General features: G+C 39.3%; 3 protein-coding genes across 5 annotated transcripts in view; all 3 read left to right on the top strand.

The window, feature by feature from the left end:
- tacc2 (transforming, acidic coiled-coil containing protein 2) overlaps positions 1 to 3,882 on the top strand; it is a 50,633-nt gene extending 46,751 nt beyond the window's left edge. The window contains 5 exon segments of the mRNA XM_061690853.1: positions 665 to 708; positions 1,991 to 2,151; positions 2,267 to 2,373; positions 2,555 to 2,675; positions 2,986 to 3,882. Coding sequence (XP_061546837.1) covers positions 665 to 708; positions 1,991 to 2,151; positions 2,267 to 2,373; positions 2,555 to 2,675; positions 2,986 to 3,051 — 499 coding nt within the window. The 3' untranslated portion in view covers positions 3,052 to 3,882.
- A 1,689-nt stretch (positions 3,883 to 5,571) lies between these two features.
- On the top strand, positions 5,572 to 9,045 carry mplkip (M-phase specific PLK1 interacting protein). Its single transcript, XM_061690344.1, has 2 exons — positions 5,572 to 5,935; positions 8,483 to 9,045. Exons 1-2 carry the CDS (start codon positions 5,606 to 5,608, stop codon positions 8,591 to 8,593), a joined length of 441 nt encoding a protein of 146 aa, XP_061546328.1. The 5' UTR covers positions 5,572 to 5,605; the 3' UTR covers positions 8,594 to 9,045.
- Positions 9,046 to 9,311: 266 nt separating this feature from the next.
- On the top strand, positions 9,312 to 14,668 carry ly6pge (lymphocyte antigen 6 family member pge). Of its 3 annotated transcripts, none has more exons than XM_061690402.1 (4): positions 9,312 to 9,383; positions 9,518 to 9,595; positions 12,122 to 12,238; positions 13,629 to 13,971. In XM_061690402.1, the coding sequence occupies exons 2-4, from the start codon at positions 9,547 to 9,549 to the stop codon at positions 13,820 to 13,822; spliced, it is 360 nt and encodes a 119-aa protein (XP_061546386.1). In that variant the 5' UTR covers positions 9,312 to 9,383; positions 9,518 to 9,546; the 3' UTR covers positions 13,823 to 13,971. The 3 variants fall into 3 exon arrangements, with proteins under 3 accessions (XP_061546386.1, XP_061546387.1, XP_061546385.1); XM_061690403.1 differs by adding an exon at positions 14,128 to 14,668 and having other exon boundaries at positions 9,321 to 9,595; positions 13,629 to 13,702; XM_061690401.1 differs by having other exon boundaries at positions 9,321 to 9,595.
- Positions 14,669 to 16,022: the final 1,354 nt, after the last annotated feature.

Genomic DNA, 16,022 nt, shown 5'->3' with positions numbered 1-16,022 from the left:
TTTCTATGTGCCCTGCGATTGGCTGGCAACCGGTTCAGGGTGTACCCCGCCTCCTGCCCGATGACAGCTGGGATAGACTCCAGCACGCCCGCGACCCTAGTGAGGAGAAGCGGCTCAGAAAATGGATGGATGGATAGTACTTGTAACATGGATTTGAAAAATTAGTCCAGTATATGTTTTATACCACTCCTATTCAACAAATCAATATGCCAACAATTGCCCAAATGTATGGACAGTATGTCTAACAAATATCTGTTCATGGACTTATAAAGATATAGAAATAGAAACATTGATGTTGATCAAAAGGGGGTGAGCCGGAGTCCAGCTGGCAAAAGCGTCGATTAGACTTAGCTTGCTTTATTTGGCTGATTGAGATCAGGATAAGGAGGGGACAAAGGATGGGGGCAAGGTTAATCAATCCTCTTACATTTGGAACCTGCTTTTCCCCAAACAACACTAGAAAAGGAAAATAGAAGCAATATCATCACTGAACTGTCAGAAACATTTTTTAATGCTGTATTTTACTTTTTGGGCTGTCTAAGTAACGGTTATTCCAAATTTCAGTGGTATTGCTATTTTGGTTATCAGGCCACACTGTGAATGCTGAAAATATGTGAAGCGTGGAGTCACGTCTGTATAATCATATCCAATTTCTAATCTACAGGAGGATTGTTTCTGAGTATGAGAAGACGATTGCGCAGATGATAGGTGAGTTTGTGATTGTATGCAAACATGTCAATAAAACCCTGCAAGCTATTATGTGCACATTAATATTTTTTTGAGTCACAATTCCTGACACCACTTTTTGCAGCACTGCAAATTGGGAGTACACATGCACATTATGCCAATCCATTGCCACAGATTCGCAAGGTGCTTCAGCTCGAAGCCAGCTTGACTGCTTGCTCTCGTCCTTCTTCACAGGACTTTTTAAATCAGTAACTCGAGAGTCACATTCTGCTAATGCTCGGCTCTCGCGTGCCTTGGGCTCCCAGCTTGACTTAACACACTCCCTTTTGTTTCTGTTCTGCTCCTATGTTTGCCCCTTACTATTTGATAACCCTGACAGGCATGCCAGGTGAGTACTGTAGACTTCTGCTTCAACATGTGTGTGTGCCCACTCACATCTCTCCTTCTCTGTTTGTCACAGAAGGGGGCCAACACAGCTCACAGCCTGCCTCACGTCCACTCACATTTGCTTGTCCATTTTTTTATTTCACTTCATTCTTCATGCTCATTTGTGTACAATCTCAGCATGTTCTTTCTTCATGCCAGCATCGTAAGGTCAAAATGTCTCTGAAACGCATGCCACAACCTTCACTTGACTACGGGAGTACTAACTTTGGTTTTCTTTGTTAATTGTACATGCTAGCAAAAACGTACAAATTAAGGTTTTGCAGGTTACGCTTTCAGAAGTGACAATAAAGGCAGGAGGAGTAGAATTTTTGGAAAAGCTTTCACACTGAAAAAAAACAACTAAGCAATTTGTACCGTGCTTGGACATTTTCCTGGCCCCAGCCTCTTTGGAAGAGGTGGGCTTGGAATTACTGAAATACATTTTATCGTCTAACCAGATGTGTTTTTAAGAATGACTATATTATATAATGATACACCCACCAAACCGCGATAGGTCTGAACTGAACCAGTCGGGGTGCCCCCTTAAAAATATCATCAATATCACTTTATTTATAATAATATATTTTGGTTTGTGTCATCTGATGTGACTTAAAAGTCACCACAAATTGGTTCCCTGCCCTGTAAAGGGTGACACATAACGCTAAAAGTAACCGAGCTCTCTGCCTCTATCAGTGATGTTCCCATTTTTCATTCAGTGTTTGTTTTTAGTTCACATAATCAACAGTGTAGATGTAAATGTAAATATTTGTTTTTTCCAAAATGTGTGTTGGTTTACATTTTTTACATTTTGATGTACCCAATTCAAGTCTTTTTACCAGATACACTGAAGCACGTTCTATATATGTGTGCTTGTTAGAAGATGACCAGAAAGAGAAGTCTCTATCCCACCACACCATTCAACAGCTGATTGTGGAAAAGGACCAGGCCTTAGCTGACCTCAACTCCGTGGAAAAGTCTCTGGCGGACCTCTTCCGACGCTATGAGAAAATGAAAGATGTTCTCGAGGGTTTCCGCAAGGTACCTTTTTTTGGTTAAAATACTTTCACCAATACGGACCTTGTCAGTGACAAAAGAAGTAGCGTGAAAACGTAGACGAATGTTTGTAAATGATCATGTTTGTCACTCGGTGTAGAATGAAGACGTTTTGAAGAAGTGCGCTCAAGAGTATCTGTCCAGAGTCCGTAAAGAGGAACAGCGGTACCAAGCTCTGAAGATTCACGCAGAGGAGAAGCTAGACAAGTAAATCTTTTGCATGTTTGTGATTTTGAATTGATGATAACAACGCAGTAAATTGCAGAGATTCAATCTGCATAAACATATGAACATTCATACATATGTATAATGAACTGTTTCCAAACCAGAGGCTTTGCTTCCCTCAGATGTCTTAGAGTTTCTAGAAAGGTGTCTTGTGTGTTTCCAGGGCCAATTCAGAAATAGCTCAGGTGAGGGCCAAGTCCAAGCAGGAGCAGGCTGCTCACCAAGCCAGCCTGAGGAAGGAGCAGATGAAAGTGGACTCCCTGGAGCGCACATTGGAGCAAAAGGTCAGTTGCATAAGCGCTTCATCTGACCAGGAAACATATTTGTAACTTAGGTGGGGGTTCATAATGGACGCCAGACACAATTAGAGAACAGAATAATAAAAACAATATTAATGAAGGGAAATGTAATTAGGTATGGCCGTCAAGATTAATCTATCTCAATTACAAACTTTGACCCCTGCATATGACTCACTATATTAGTGAAATTATTCAGTGTGCAACTAAGGTCTAGGGAGGTAAAATATCACGTTGATGCAAATATTTGAGGCTCTTATCATATTCCAATTTCCTAATTTGTAAAACTGTTTTCCAGAACAAAGAGATTGAGGAGCTAACGAAGATCTGCGATGAGCTAATAGCCAAAATGGGCAAGTGTTAGCACGCATATGCTTTTCTGGATCAGTTTAACACAAACAAGCCTTGGTCACACGTAAAAGTTGTGTGGGAGAAAAACATACTTCGAAAGACTCTTAAAGCCACACTGTGCTTAAATTTTCTACTGACCTTGTGTATACAAGACGCACACCGATGGCTTCCTTTTAATCATGCTGTATATTTTTGATGTGTCACTGTATGGGACTGTATCAGGGGTCTAGTTTAAAGTTTTAGCAACTGTACCATGTCATTAATTTGTATATCTGTGTGTGTGTGTGGGTGTGTGTGCGTGTGAGCAAATAACGATGAGGATTGTGGGTTTTATTGTTGTTTATGATGTTGCCATGACAGCCACTGAGGGAGAAGACTGTTTTACCCCCCCCCCCCAAAAAAAAAGGAGCAGCAGCCCATTTTATAAAATCATTCAGCTCTAAGAAAATAAAAAATAATCGCTATAGTTTATTGCATGAAAGACAAAAAGAATCCTTGCTTTGTCCGTTTTGGGTGCAATGTAGAAAATGTTAATTATGGAAGAGACATTTTTACGTGCCCACTGTGTAAAACTCAGATTATGGATTTGTCTGAATTATTTATAGGTCCTGTATTGTGCTTCCCTCATGTAATCTTGTAGATATTTCTTATACTTGTCATAGCCGTCTTGATAAGCTCATGGGACTTTATTTTTCTTATTTTATTTTGATATAAACTAAATTAATTGTGACTATCCAGATGTGCCCCAGTCCTGCTTGGGTTGTTGTCACACTGACGAGTAACATGTCTGCACAGCTGCTGTACAGCATCTGCTTACAAAGTGCAATAAAAGATGGCAATATAAGCTAGTTGGCTCACGCTGGTTATTTCCTATTCAAATTGGAAATATGTAATATGAATAACATGAGCTAATCCCACTGCAATGGATATGTCTCCTGTCCACCGAAAGACTTTCCAATCCTGTGTTAAAGGGGATATTTTTTTTCCACAATTGAAAACATTTTCCAGGTGTCTTCTTAGAAGTTATCTGACATTCATTGGTCAAAATATACACAGGATGAAGAATTATAGCCAAAAACCACTTATAGCCAAGTCACGCTGTTCTGGGGGGAGGTTCTGTCCCAGAGTCTGATTGTCACCATGATGACGGGGACGGAGGTAGGGCATGCGACGAAGGAAGCCTACTCTGTGTTGCCAACGTAGCGACTTTGACGCTATTATTGAGTGATTTTTGCTGACTCCTCAAACAACAATTTTTTGGCAATTAACAACAAATCTAGCAACTTTTTGTGGTGTTACTGGAAACTTCTGAAGACTCAGCAGGAGATGTTTACCCCTCAGCTTCCAGACTGGAAGCTGAGGGGTAAAAAATATGTCAACTTTAAATGAATGATGAAAAATGACAAAGATTGGTAAATTTCATATTTTCTGAAAAATTTAAACCTTTTGACAACAAAATAAAACACTGGAGAATCACCTGAATGAACAAACTTGATCGAGTTTAACAAATCCAAATTGTTGGATACAATTAGGGTTCAACCATTTAAGAGAGGTGAAGTTGTATTATTGATTATCAAAATACAACCTAAATTGTAAATAAAACCTATTGCACAATACCCAAGGATGATATTCAAACTAAACAAAAACTAAACGTAATTAGGACTTTGTTAGGATGTGTTTGAAAATTCTGCTATTCTCGATAGAAAACCTTATTTACAATGTGAACCTGACCATATAGTTTCTTGCTGTATTATTGCTTTATTAAAGAAACCATGTTTTGATTGCATTTATTATTATTGTCGTGGCTGGAGGAGAAGAAATTAAGTTTACTTAAAGTTCACATTGGTTGGTTTAGCATCTCACAAAGAATAAAGATGTTTTCCTAGTCCAGTGTGAAATACCATGATTGTTTAATGGTATCATGGCAAAATTAATTATTATCATAGTGAGTATAATACAGGGATGGGCAAAGTATGGCCTGGGGGCCACATACAGCCCACTCTGTTCTTCAGTCTGGCAAACGTCCTGTAATATTTGTTGGAATGATTTTTCCATTTTCCCCAAATTTGTTGATTAAAATGTATGTATTCATTTTTATTTCTTCTTCTTATTATTTATTTCATTTAATAATTGGTTAATTGATGTTTGCATATAATAAACAAAACATGTCTAGTAGACTTGACAGTTGTTCGTATTTTTTGAATAATTGGTTAATTATAGTTAAATTAACTATAAATAGTTTTACCTTTAAAAGTGACAGTGGATTATTCAAATGTATTACTAGATAAATGAATGCATGAACAATTAAATAAAAAATGAGAATGGATTAACGTTTTACATAATTACTTTACATCCTCGCTGTCACTTTTTTTCAACCACATGATTGGAATGCCCAGGTCCGTTTTCCCGTTTTATAAAATCCGAGCCATACCAGAACAAAAGGAGGGGTCAAAAGTGACCGCTGGGTGGCGCTGCACCTCCAAACCCAGACAAATTGAACATTAATTTCCGGTTCCGGTTGCGTTCAGTCGCCTACGGTAATTGTTTTGAGGCCATTTTGAACCGAGATGGATCGAAGCCCTTCCGTACCTGAGTGGAACCAAAGGTTTTCCTCCCCGCCTTCACGTTGGGCTCGCCCACCCTACAGAGGACCCGGCCACCGCGGTGCTTCTGCCCAGGGCTACCCCGCTTACTCGCCCAATTCTCCGGCGTATTCCCATGGTTTTAACCGCGGACATAGGGGAGGTTCGCCAGGAGGGTCCGGCGGCGGAAGACGGAGCTTCGGAGGGTCTCCGGCTGTGTTCGGCAGCGGCGGCCGAAACTTCGGAGAGAAGCATCGAAGGGGAAACAGTTTCGGCAGGCCAATCAACTTCAGTCCGTCGGCGTCGAATGTGCAGGTGAGCTACAAAGTACTAACGGCGGTTTCTGATATGGGCGGCATCCTTTGGAGGCCGGCACTCGCCCCGTCACCGTTGACGATTGGCCAGATGTGCAATAGACGCACAAGGCACATAGTCTTCTAAAAGCTGTCTTGCAAATAAACAGCAAAAAAAAAAAAAGTTAATAAAAAGAATAAAACAAAAAACACAGTAGTACAGTACTTTAAACAGCTGGTGAGACAGCCGAGCCAAAGCTCAACAGGTCTCATGTGACCCTACAGTGTTGCATTGAGAGCTGAGTTTGATTCCGTCCGTGACCACACTCGTAACTCAAAACACTCGTACGTGTACTCATGTATATATTGGGGGAAACCAAGTTACAACTGAGCAGAGTCATTGCACAACACGGATGCGCCAACTCTTCAGGTCAAGACTGCATCTCAAAGAGAAACGGCACTCCTTTGAGGACAAAAATGCATATTCTCAACAGAGAAGATGGATGGTTTGAAGGGGGAGTGAGAGAGTTTATCAATAGGGGCTTTCCCACCGCAGGAACCTTTGCAGAAGCATCTCTAGCTACCCTGGTAGCTTGAGTTCCCCCCATGTCCCCGTCGTAAAAAAACTACCATTACACGGAAGGTTTCCCCAGGATTCTTTCATTACTATTGGCGGATAGGGTCTTCCTAGATTTACCTAGAACTCATTGAGGGGTCAGGCTGACGAACGCTAATTGGTTGACACACCTCTGTTATCCTTTCCTTTTTCATTTACAGAGTCGCCATTATACCGCGTTACGCAAGACTCGAAGCAAGAGGATTAAAATACATTGAAAAGCAAATCTTAAAACACCGGTGTGAGGCTGGCCGGCAGGGACGCTCTGATGGTACAATCCAGTCAGTCATGGAGCAAAAAAAAAAGCAACCAACAAAAAAACTTCTGTTCACAAATAAATATTGTATTTATTTATTGAACCTTGTCCAGGTAACCAGCCAACCTGGCTGCAGAGAGCAGAGTAAAACAAAGCATAAATAGAAGCAAATACATTTACAAACTTTACAATGTGATAAAGTAATAAGTTAAATATTATATATATATTATATCTTAGCACATGGTGAATAAAAGGTCCATAAAAGGCATGTGAGTGGATATTCTCTAAAGCTGGACAACTTGCATGAAGAAAAATGTAATCGTCTGAATGCAGGGACATGAGAAAAACTTGGCTTTTTGGAATAAATAAATATATAAATAAATGGAGACGCCTGCGGATGACTAGATGTGATTTATTGTTCTTAGATTTGTAGTGGAACTGTGTAAGGATTCAGGCTCATGTCCCTATTGCGTTTTCTAGATGAGAAATCACATTGATAGTCATCTGTAAGCTTCTGTTGCACAATCCCTTTCGGTATGTCATCTCAATAAAATAGAATAAATATATTCTAGTTTACTGAAATGTATCTGTATATAATAAAACTCCCTACCCCAAAGAGTGTCTGGAGCCAGATTGGCATTGGAAATGTGAATTTGCGGTGGCCGGTTGTCGGGGCGCCTCGGTGGGGCTGGCGGACCGCCCTGGGTCCCTCAGTGTGGGATGTGTCCCGTAAACCAGGCTGCTCTCTGGTGGACCCCTGGACCTGTTCCCGCCCCTCGATGGATTGGGTGGGGTCCTCAGCCGCGGCGGTGTGGCCACAGCAATTACAGGACACTTCTGTCAGTCTTTGTGTATGTATAACGGTATTAATTCACTTGCATGTATCCGCAGGCACACACCCCTAGGACTCTTTCACTGGGTGTGGGGTCACGCGCTTACTGCAACAAATAACTCACGAATATGCAAATCGCTTGTGTATCCCCTCACTTATACTCTCCTCCTGTAGACTTTTATAATTTACATAATTAATGCCACCACACTTCAGTTGTACAGCCGGGTTCATGACCCTTGTCCTGCATGCTTCTTCTCCTGTCCTTGTCCTGTTCTATCTTGTCCTGTCCTTCCCTCAGTAGCCCTACAGCACCATGCAACACTCGTATTAATGTTTCATTGTTCGAGATAATGTAATGATTTACTTCTCTCATCCTGTTTACAATTAGTGCTTTGTCTTTTGTCTTTGTTTCTCTCTCCCTTCTAGAAACTTTGTTCTGTTCGACTGATCAAGTCTGATTCTCAATAAACCTCAATTATAATACCAGAGCAGAAGCTTAAAAACTCCACTGTGACACTGTAAAACTGTTCCGGCAAAAAAGGGAAACAGATTTTCCATTCTGCTTGACCTAACAGCTGAACAGGACAAAAAAAAAAACAAAAAAAAACATAGTCAATTAGTTGTCCATTCATTGTTGCACCGCTGTACTGAAAGTCAGCTGATTCCTGACTGATTAGGTTTTACACCATGCGCTTACATACTTTTCCACCCGGCACTGTGAATGTGTACATGTTATGTAAAAACATGAAAATATTTGTATGGCAATAGTTAGCATTAGCAAATCAAATGTATGACGAAGCAATGCAGAAATCAAGATAATCTGTGTGCAAATTAAGTGACAACCTACTTTCTCTTTTGGTTTCAGTGTGAATCTTCTGACTCGATCGAGAGATACTTCAGTCCGTCCATGTTGGAGGATCCTTGGGCAGCACTGCAGCAAAAGCATACCCAGATGTCGACCCCCAACAATCCATAAACAACATCAGTATCATGCAACAGGAAGTAGCTGGGAGTTTCCTGGTTAATGCAAGAATCATTCAGTTTGATTGGATGCGTCTACATAATATATAAGGTCAGGTGCAAGTTTATGCACTGTTTTGGCATTATTACTGACTATTTGGGGTTAACAAAGGGCAATATTTCGAAGTAGCTTTCCATTCTTGACGAGTATTAGAAACGATGAGTTTGACTTGATATTTGTACATAAAGTGCATATAATTTATATATTTTGGGTATTTTTTTTATTTTAACAAATATAAACTCAAATCAGGAAGTAGTTTGTCTTGTCCTAATGAAAAAAAAATGTTTGGTTGGATTTTTGTACATCTATGTGTTTTAAGTGCACATAATGAATACGTTTATACACTGTATTTTATTTTTTACTCAAAACGATGTATTTGCAATGTACGAAGTTCTTATTAAATTGATGAAAAACAAACATTTTTCTGTGCTTTACACCTCTAGTGCACTTGATTTACTTGTCTTTGGATGCCATATTAGAAACGATATTTTATATACAGGGTACCTGTTTTTTTGTGTGTTCATTAAATCCATCAATTTTTAAGAGCGCTTTACCCACTAAATATAAATGGGACAACAACAAAAGACTGTTTTAGAAACTTAGTGAGTTCAGAGGTCTTTACTGGTCAGTCACAGTTCAGAGGGGGATGAAGTAGTGACCACTCACACCGAGGATGGGTGTGGCTAGAGGAGAGATGTGTGAGCTCCAGGATGGAACTTTACTACGTCTTTTTTGTGGAGATTCGGTAACTAGGAAACATTGAGGGTCTGCTAATCTTGTCTACACAAGACTATTATCTTGTCTGACAGATCAGATGAAGTTTTTAAATGGGGGTAAGGGGGATTCTTTGGGTACTAACAACCTGGTTTTAATCTTCAGATCAGGACAAACATATTGACAGCAGCACCATGAGAGCTTTGCTGATTCTGCTTTACATGGTTCTGCTCACATCAAAGGGTAAGGAATATTAAAATCTGTCTCTCATTATTCTTTCCACTCCTGAGATTGTTCTACCGTCTGTCAACTTTGTTATGTATTTCTTTTCTTGTTGCCACCTTTCCTGTTACTAGCCTGTTTTTGTTTTCTATACTTTTATCTGTGGCAGGATAATGAATGAGTCCAAGATTTTAGATCATAGTCATAAAGGGTTATTCAAAATGCATGACAGAAAATGCTGCTAGACTATATAATAAAAAATCAGATTTGCAATTTTAGCCTCCGTTCAGTCCTCGTCTATCAACTAGCATGCAATCCCAGCATCTAATCCCTTAATTGGCCTGCGGGCTAAAGCTTTTATCGTGTGTGTGTGGAGCTCTTGTGCTGTGGGGATTGTTTGGAGTCAGCATGAGGCATGAAATATGCCAAGTAGAACACCTGCGTTACACTAGTAGGGACTCATCACATTATACAGCGCTAAGATGCAAGATATTCTTTCAAATAACACCCGTTTCCTCATAAAAACTCTCTACACATTGATATTTGGCAAGATGTTGGGACAGCGTGGTAGAACAGTGGTTTGTATGTCTGCCTTACAGTCAAGAGGTCCAGGGTTCGATTCCTAGCTCAGGCCCTACTGTGAAGTTTGCATGTTCTCCTTGTGCTTGCGTGGGTGTTCTTCTGCCCACGTTTCAAATGCATGCTTATGATGCATTTTTGGTCACTTGAAGACTGAATTGTCCTTACAAGTGTAAATGTGAGTGTCAGTGGTTGCCTACATGAGTGTGCCCTGCCTCTTGCCCAAAGTCAGCTGGATTAGGCTTCTAATGCGGACAAGCACTTTAGAAGATGGATAAATGAAATGAGGTATACCTCTGCACAAAAACTGATTACAGTATTAGTGAAAGATTTACATGAGAGGTATAGTAAATCTTTATCTAATGCACTCCCTGTGATGTACATTGTCGACTCATCTTTTTCTGATGTAGAAAAGCTAAGTCCGGCTCATGTAAAATGATGAACAATTTGCAATTTCACACCTTTACTCCAGATCGTCATAGAATATTTTCTGGGTTCTTCCTTTACCCATGCAGCGAGCCTTTCCAAATTATTTTTGAAAGTGTTTACATATATTTATATAACTATTAAAATCTGTCCCTTTACCCACTGTGGCACCATTGGAGAGATTTTATAGGGCACCACCGTCTGTCGGTATAAAAGTTTCACTTTATAATGTGATAAGTCGTTAAGTTTCCCACTATACCGTGTTGAGTTTTACGTTATAACGTGATAAGTTTCATGTTATAATGTGAAAAAGTTGGTCTCACGGAGGACTCGTCAACTCTTGTTGCGACCCTGTGTTCACTCATATCCTTCCAAAGTGGATTTAGGGAGACAGGCAGACACAGATGTGGCCTCTATCGTATCTACAGTTACTTATACAGTAGCTAGTAATTTTGATATATAAGACACAATAAGGACTCCGCCAGTGACCTGAACTGCAAGAAATTGCTTTGTTTTGGTTTGCCAAATGCGGAAGTCAAATTTATTATGTCTTAACGTGATAACCTTCTACATTATTGTTGTGTGGAGTTTGCATGGTCTCTGGGTACTCCGGTTTCCTCTCGCCCAGAGGCCCCAGCTGGGATAGGCTTCAACATGCCTGCAACCCTAGTGAGGATAAGCTTGATGGACAATGGATGTATGGATGGATATCAAAAGGGTCGCGGGGCGCTGGAGCCTATCCCAGCTGACTTCGGGCGAAAGGCGGACTACACCCTGAACTGGTCGCCAGTCAGTCGCAGGGCACATATAGACACGGACAACCATTCGCACCCACATTCACACCGTCACTGAGTGGGAGCTGAACCCACACTGCCTGCACCAAAGGCAGGCGAGTGTACCGCTACACCATCAGTGACCTTGTATATCAAAATGAAAAACCTAATTGATAAATGGTGTCTACTATGCATGTATAATATACTGCAATGTATTTTTCCTAATATGGATATTAGATTAGATCCAATTTTTTCATTACAGTGAAATGTTGATTAGCAAATGCATAGAAACTATAAAATACATATTAATATGGAATGTGGGAATACTAAGTTTCCCACTATTAATAAATAATAATAATAACACTCTATTTTAGCTTTTCTATTTTAAGAGGTAATACTAATATTTTTTTTCTTCCCAATTTTGTGGCACCCCCTGGAAGTTACGGCATCCTTAGCATTTGCCTACTGTATACAGTACACATACTGTAACAGTATTGCGTAATGGGCAGGCCAGCCCTGACTCTTATCGGTCCTACTATTAATCATGTCAAATACGTTCTTGGTTTTATTTATTTATTTTTTTGCTGAAATTGTTGTTATGTGTTGATAAGTTTTGATTTCGATTGAATAAAACTCTAGTTGTGTTTGCAATCTGCATTCAAACATATTTGTACACAGACCTCAATCTCGTGCATGTCTTTAATTATTATGCAACCATTCGGTAATTTTTTTTTAATAGTACTCCTCTGTTCCGCTTTGTTTTCCTCAGGTACGGCTCTTCAATGTTACACGTGTATGGCATCCAATAATGAAGACTGCAACCGCCAAGGCTCCAGAACATGTACCAGCTACTCTGATGCCTGTGCTGTGGTGGTGGGTCATAACAGTGAGTCCAACACTGACTGTGTAGAAGCCCTTGTTTATGCCTCAAACTGTGCTACCAAAAATGAGAATGTTTTTCGCTGCATATATGTTTTTCAAATGGAACGTAAAGTCCAAGCTGGATACCACTCAGCAGGAGTCTAATAATTTTAAATACAGCATAAATAAGAACATGAAGTCCATTTTGTTTAAAATCACCATTTACTGGTAGATTGCCTTCAAAACATGGGATGTGCAACTCTTCCATTACCATGGCAACTTTCAAAAACGTTAGCTGTGCGTTGTAAACGCACAACTATTCCTCACTGTTGCACTTACAATTGAAAGAAAAAAAATAATGCCAAATAAAAATTGCATCCACAAAAAAAAAAATATCACCACCGTTGCCAGAAATGATAAACAGCACAGTAGATGATGATTATGATTTAGAGTTGCAATATATTGTAATCTCTTTACAGTACAGTGGTCCCACACTATTGTTTTTCTGTTAATATGAATATTGTTGACTCTATTACTGCTGTCTCGGGGGATTAAGAGCACACAACACTTATTAATACTATTTTCTATACATTTCATGCTTGCATACATTTTGTGTTAAAATGTGTTTAAAGTGTGTGGGAGAGTAAAACTCTAAACTGTATTAAAATGTTTTATTATGGTTTCTCGAGATCACAGATTTCCTATTGTGTGTGGGTGTCTGTGCATGTTTTTGTCATTAGGTAAATCTAATCAATCCTATAGACACTTTAAGTAGGGTTCACACATACCGTTAATCGGACCGAATTTGAGCATTATCCCTCCTTTTCCAGTCAAAGTCAGCACAGGCCCGATTCTTAAAAATGTCTGAATGTCTATAAAAGATTATCCTGACCAATTCTCTAGAGGTGTGAGGTGTGTTGAGTGTTTTTTTCCCCCCTCTCCCATTGGAAAATGGTCGTGGCCGAAAATCATAAATGTTAAACCTGTTCGATTCGTCCGATTACAAAACCTTATGCGTTTAGTCAACACTGAGTTCGATAATATAACATCAGTCTTTGTACTAAGTCAGACGTCTGGTGTGGGAGAGGAGATTTATGTTGTTGGTGGGGATATTTCTTTATATGTGGTGTGCTGCTTGGTCATCTCGAGTACAACAAACACTATTAGAGCAGTAAGAAAACAGTGGCCATTTTTTTTCTTTGTCAGATTTTTAACAATTGCTTAAGATGTTAAAAATATGTGTGTATGTACCCCACTCAAGTCACAAAAAAGTATGTTTGCTCTTCTTTTTAACTTAAAAAAAGACCTATTAATTGATGCTTTTCTCAGCCATTCAAAACCCAAACTCACATTTTACTGTTCATAATCAAATAAGACAAAAGGTTAATGAGCGGACCTGAATTGTCTCTTGTCAGGTGGGGTGATGAAGTCCTGCTCCTACAAGTCCTTCTGCAGCCAGGCTAACAGTCAGAGCTCCAGAAGACCCGGGGTCAGAGTACACTGCTGCTACAGCAACGGCTGCAATATCACAAGCGCTGCCGACAGGCTGCACACACTCAGCAGCTTGTTGCTGTTTTTAACTTTGTTCTACCACTGCTTTTTCAGGTAGACAATAAAAAAACTAGTCTCGCAAGTATCGCAACTATGATTGTAGCTCAAATACACGCTTCAAGCTACTCACTATTGTTGTTATTGGTGTTGGAGGTGTGCTTGCTTGGATTATGCACACCACATAGGATTAAAGCCATTAAGATCTCACGTGGCTCTGGCTTGTGCTGTATTTCCCTAAACCAATAAGATCGGGAAGACGGGAAGTGCTGAAATAATATTTACTAATCATTTATTTGTACCGAAAATGAAGTGAAAACGCACACATTGATGACTCAGAGATTTCACCATCCTCTGCCTCAACAGGCGATGTTTGAAATGAAAGTGAGAGTGGAAGTCAGTTGGCGTGCCATTGCATCATCACCCTGCAGTCATTTGATGAGCTATTTTGGAATGTGCTGAGAAAGTCATTAGCCCAAATGCAAATCCACGTAAGTCTTTAACCTGTAACGAGGTGTGTTGCACGGATGTGGCTTTTACACTTTGCTCATTAAAGCTATCAGTGAGCGAGATACTGGTAAATACAGTATGTAAAGTAGATTCATGCATCCACTGCCTTCATCAACATTAATATTAATATGAACTATTGTTAATGTAATCTGAAACTACAAAAAAAATACTTAAAGCACTACTGTCTCATGTTGACAAAACAACAGATGCAAGTCCTCACAATACTGTACCTGTCTGTATATATTGTACTGAAATGAATTTACATTATACCATCACTCACTCGAACAGTGGGTTGATGCTGCTGAATGAATTTGTCATACTTGTCATTCATAAATCAATGTAAATGCAAGTAATTTTTGTAAGTGCTGCTGTGTACATTCTGCCTGTGTTTACAATATACAAAAAATAATAAACAAAACTATTTATGAACAGAATTATTAATTGCATCCTTATTTCAATAGAAAAACTTTATTTGAATTTAGTGTTCAATGTTAGTGGTTAATTTCACGTATTTCAGATCAATACTCAAATATCAACCTCAATACGCAAGTGTAACCTGTTAAGGGTTCCTGCAAGTAAATATTGACAGCTGGATTATGTTTTTATTGAAACAGCCAAACCCAATTTGGTGAACGCGCTGAAAGAAGAGGACTGTTCTCTTCTCTTAAAAAGCTGACGCTGACCAGATTGGTTAAAAATAATACAAATCCATGAATCTTGAAATGTATGAAAAGTGGGCACCTTTGACTGTGTGCTTGCAGCCACCATGCATTTTTTCAATCATGTAGGTTTGCCCAACCACCACTGGGAGACAGTCTAACTACACTTTACTTCCACATGCACGCGCCAACCACTTAGGTTACTGTTGAGAATGTCAATAGTGATGATATTTAATAACTGTCTTTTTGTTTACACTCAGTTCCTTTCTTTGACTCTTACTCACTCTTTGGTCCCCAGGAAGGATTTGGGTTCAAGCTGTTAACAAGGATGGCGAGTCATGGGGGTGGAGGAGTTACAATCATGGATTGTTGAATTGTTGAATATGCTGCACACAAATGGAATAAGTTGGCAACAGAAGTGACGTCAGCCCCAAGTGTGCATGTTTTTAAATCCAGTTTAAAAACTCTTCTTTTTTCCCATGCTTTTTCAAGCATGTCCACTTTTAAATATTTCTGTTTTAATTGTATTTCTATTTTTTTCTCTTTGTTTTAAATGTTTATGAGCTGTTTTTTTCCTTTGTTTTTAAATGCTTTCAATCATGTAAAGCACATCATACACACCTTGTGTGTGAAATGCGCTATATAAATAAATGTGCTTTGCTTTGTTGCAGAATTACACACACACAAAAAAAACAGTTTTTCATATCGGAACTAACGGAAATAGGAATAGCATATATTCCTATTTCACCCCCCAGTTATAGTTCTGTCATTCCAGGGTGTACACCACCTCTCACCCAAAGTCGCGCTGGGATATGCTGCAGCTTCCCGCAATAGAAGCTCAATAGAAAATGCATGCATGGGTCAAACTGTCTCCATAATAAAACCTTTATTCACCATGTAGACAATGTTTTAAGAAATATCTTAACATTATTAACCGTAATCACTCGAATAATAATATGCAAGCAGAGCACAATAAAGGATCTTTTTAAACATTATGTGGTTTATCAGAAGCACTGACCTACATTTACAAACTAAATTGTTCCATGAAAATGGATGCATTTATTCCAAACAGTCTATTTTTTTTTCATTTTG

Source organism: Phycodurus eques, chromosome 11 (assembly GCF_024500275.1).
Source record: "Phycodurus eques isolate BA_2022a chromosome 11, UOR_Pequ_1.1, whole genome shotgun sequence".
NCBI lineage: Eukaryota > Metazoa > Chordata > Actinopteri > Syngnathiformes > Syngnathidae > Phycodurus > Phycodurus eques.
Note: the sequence above shows the minus strand (reverse complement) of the source record. Positions and strands in the feature narration are given on the sequence as shown.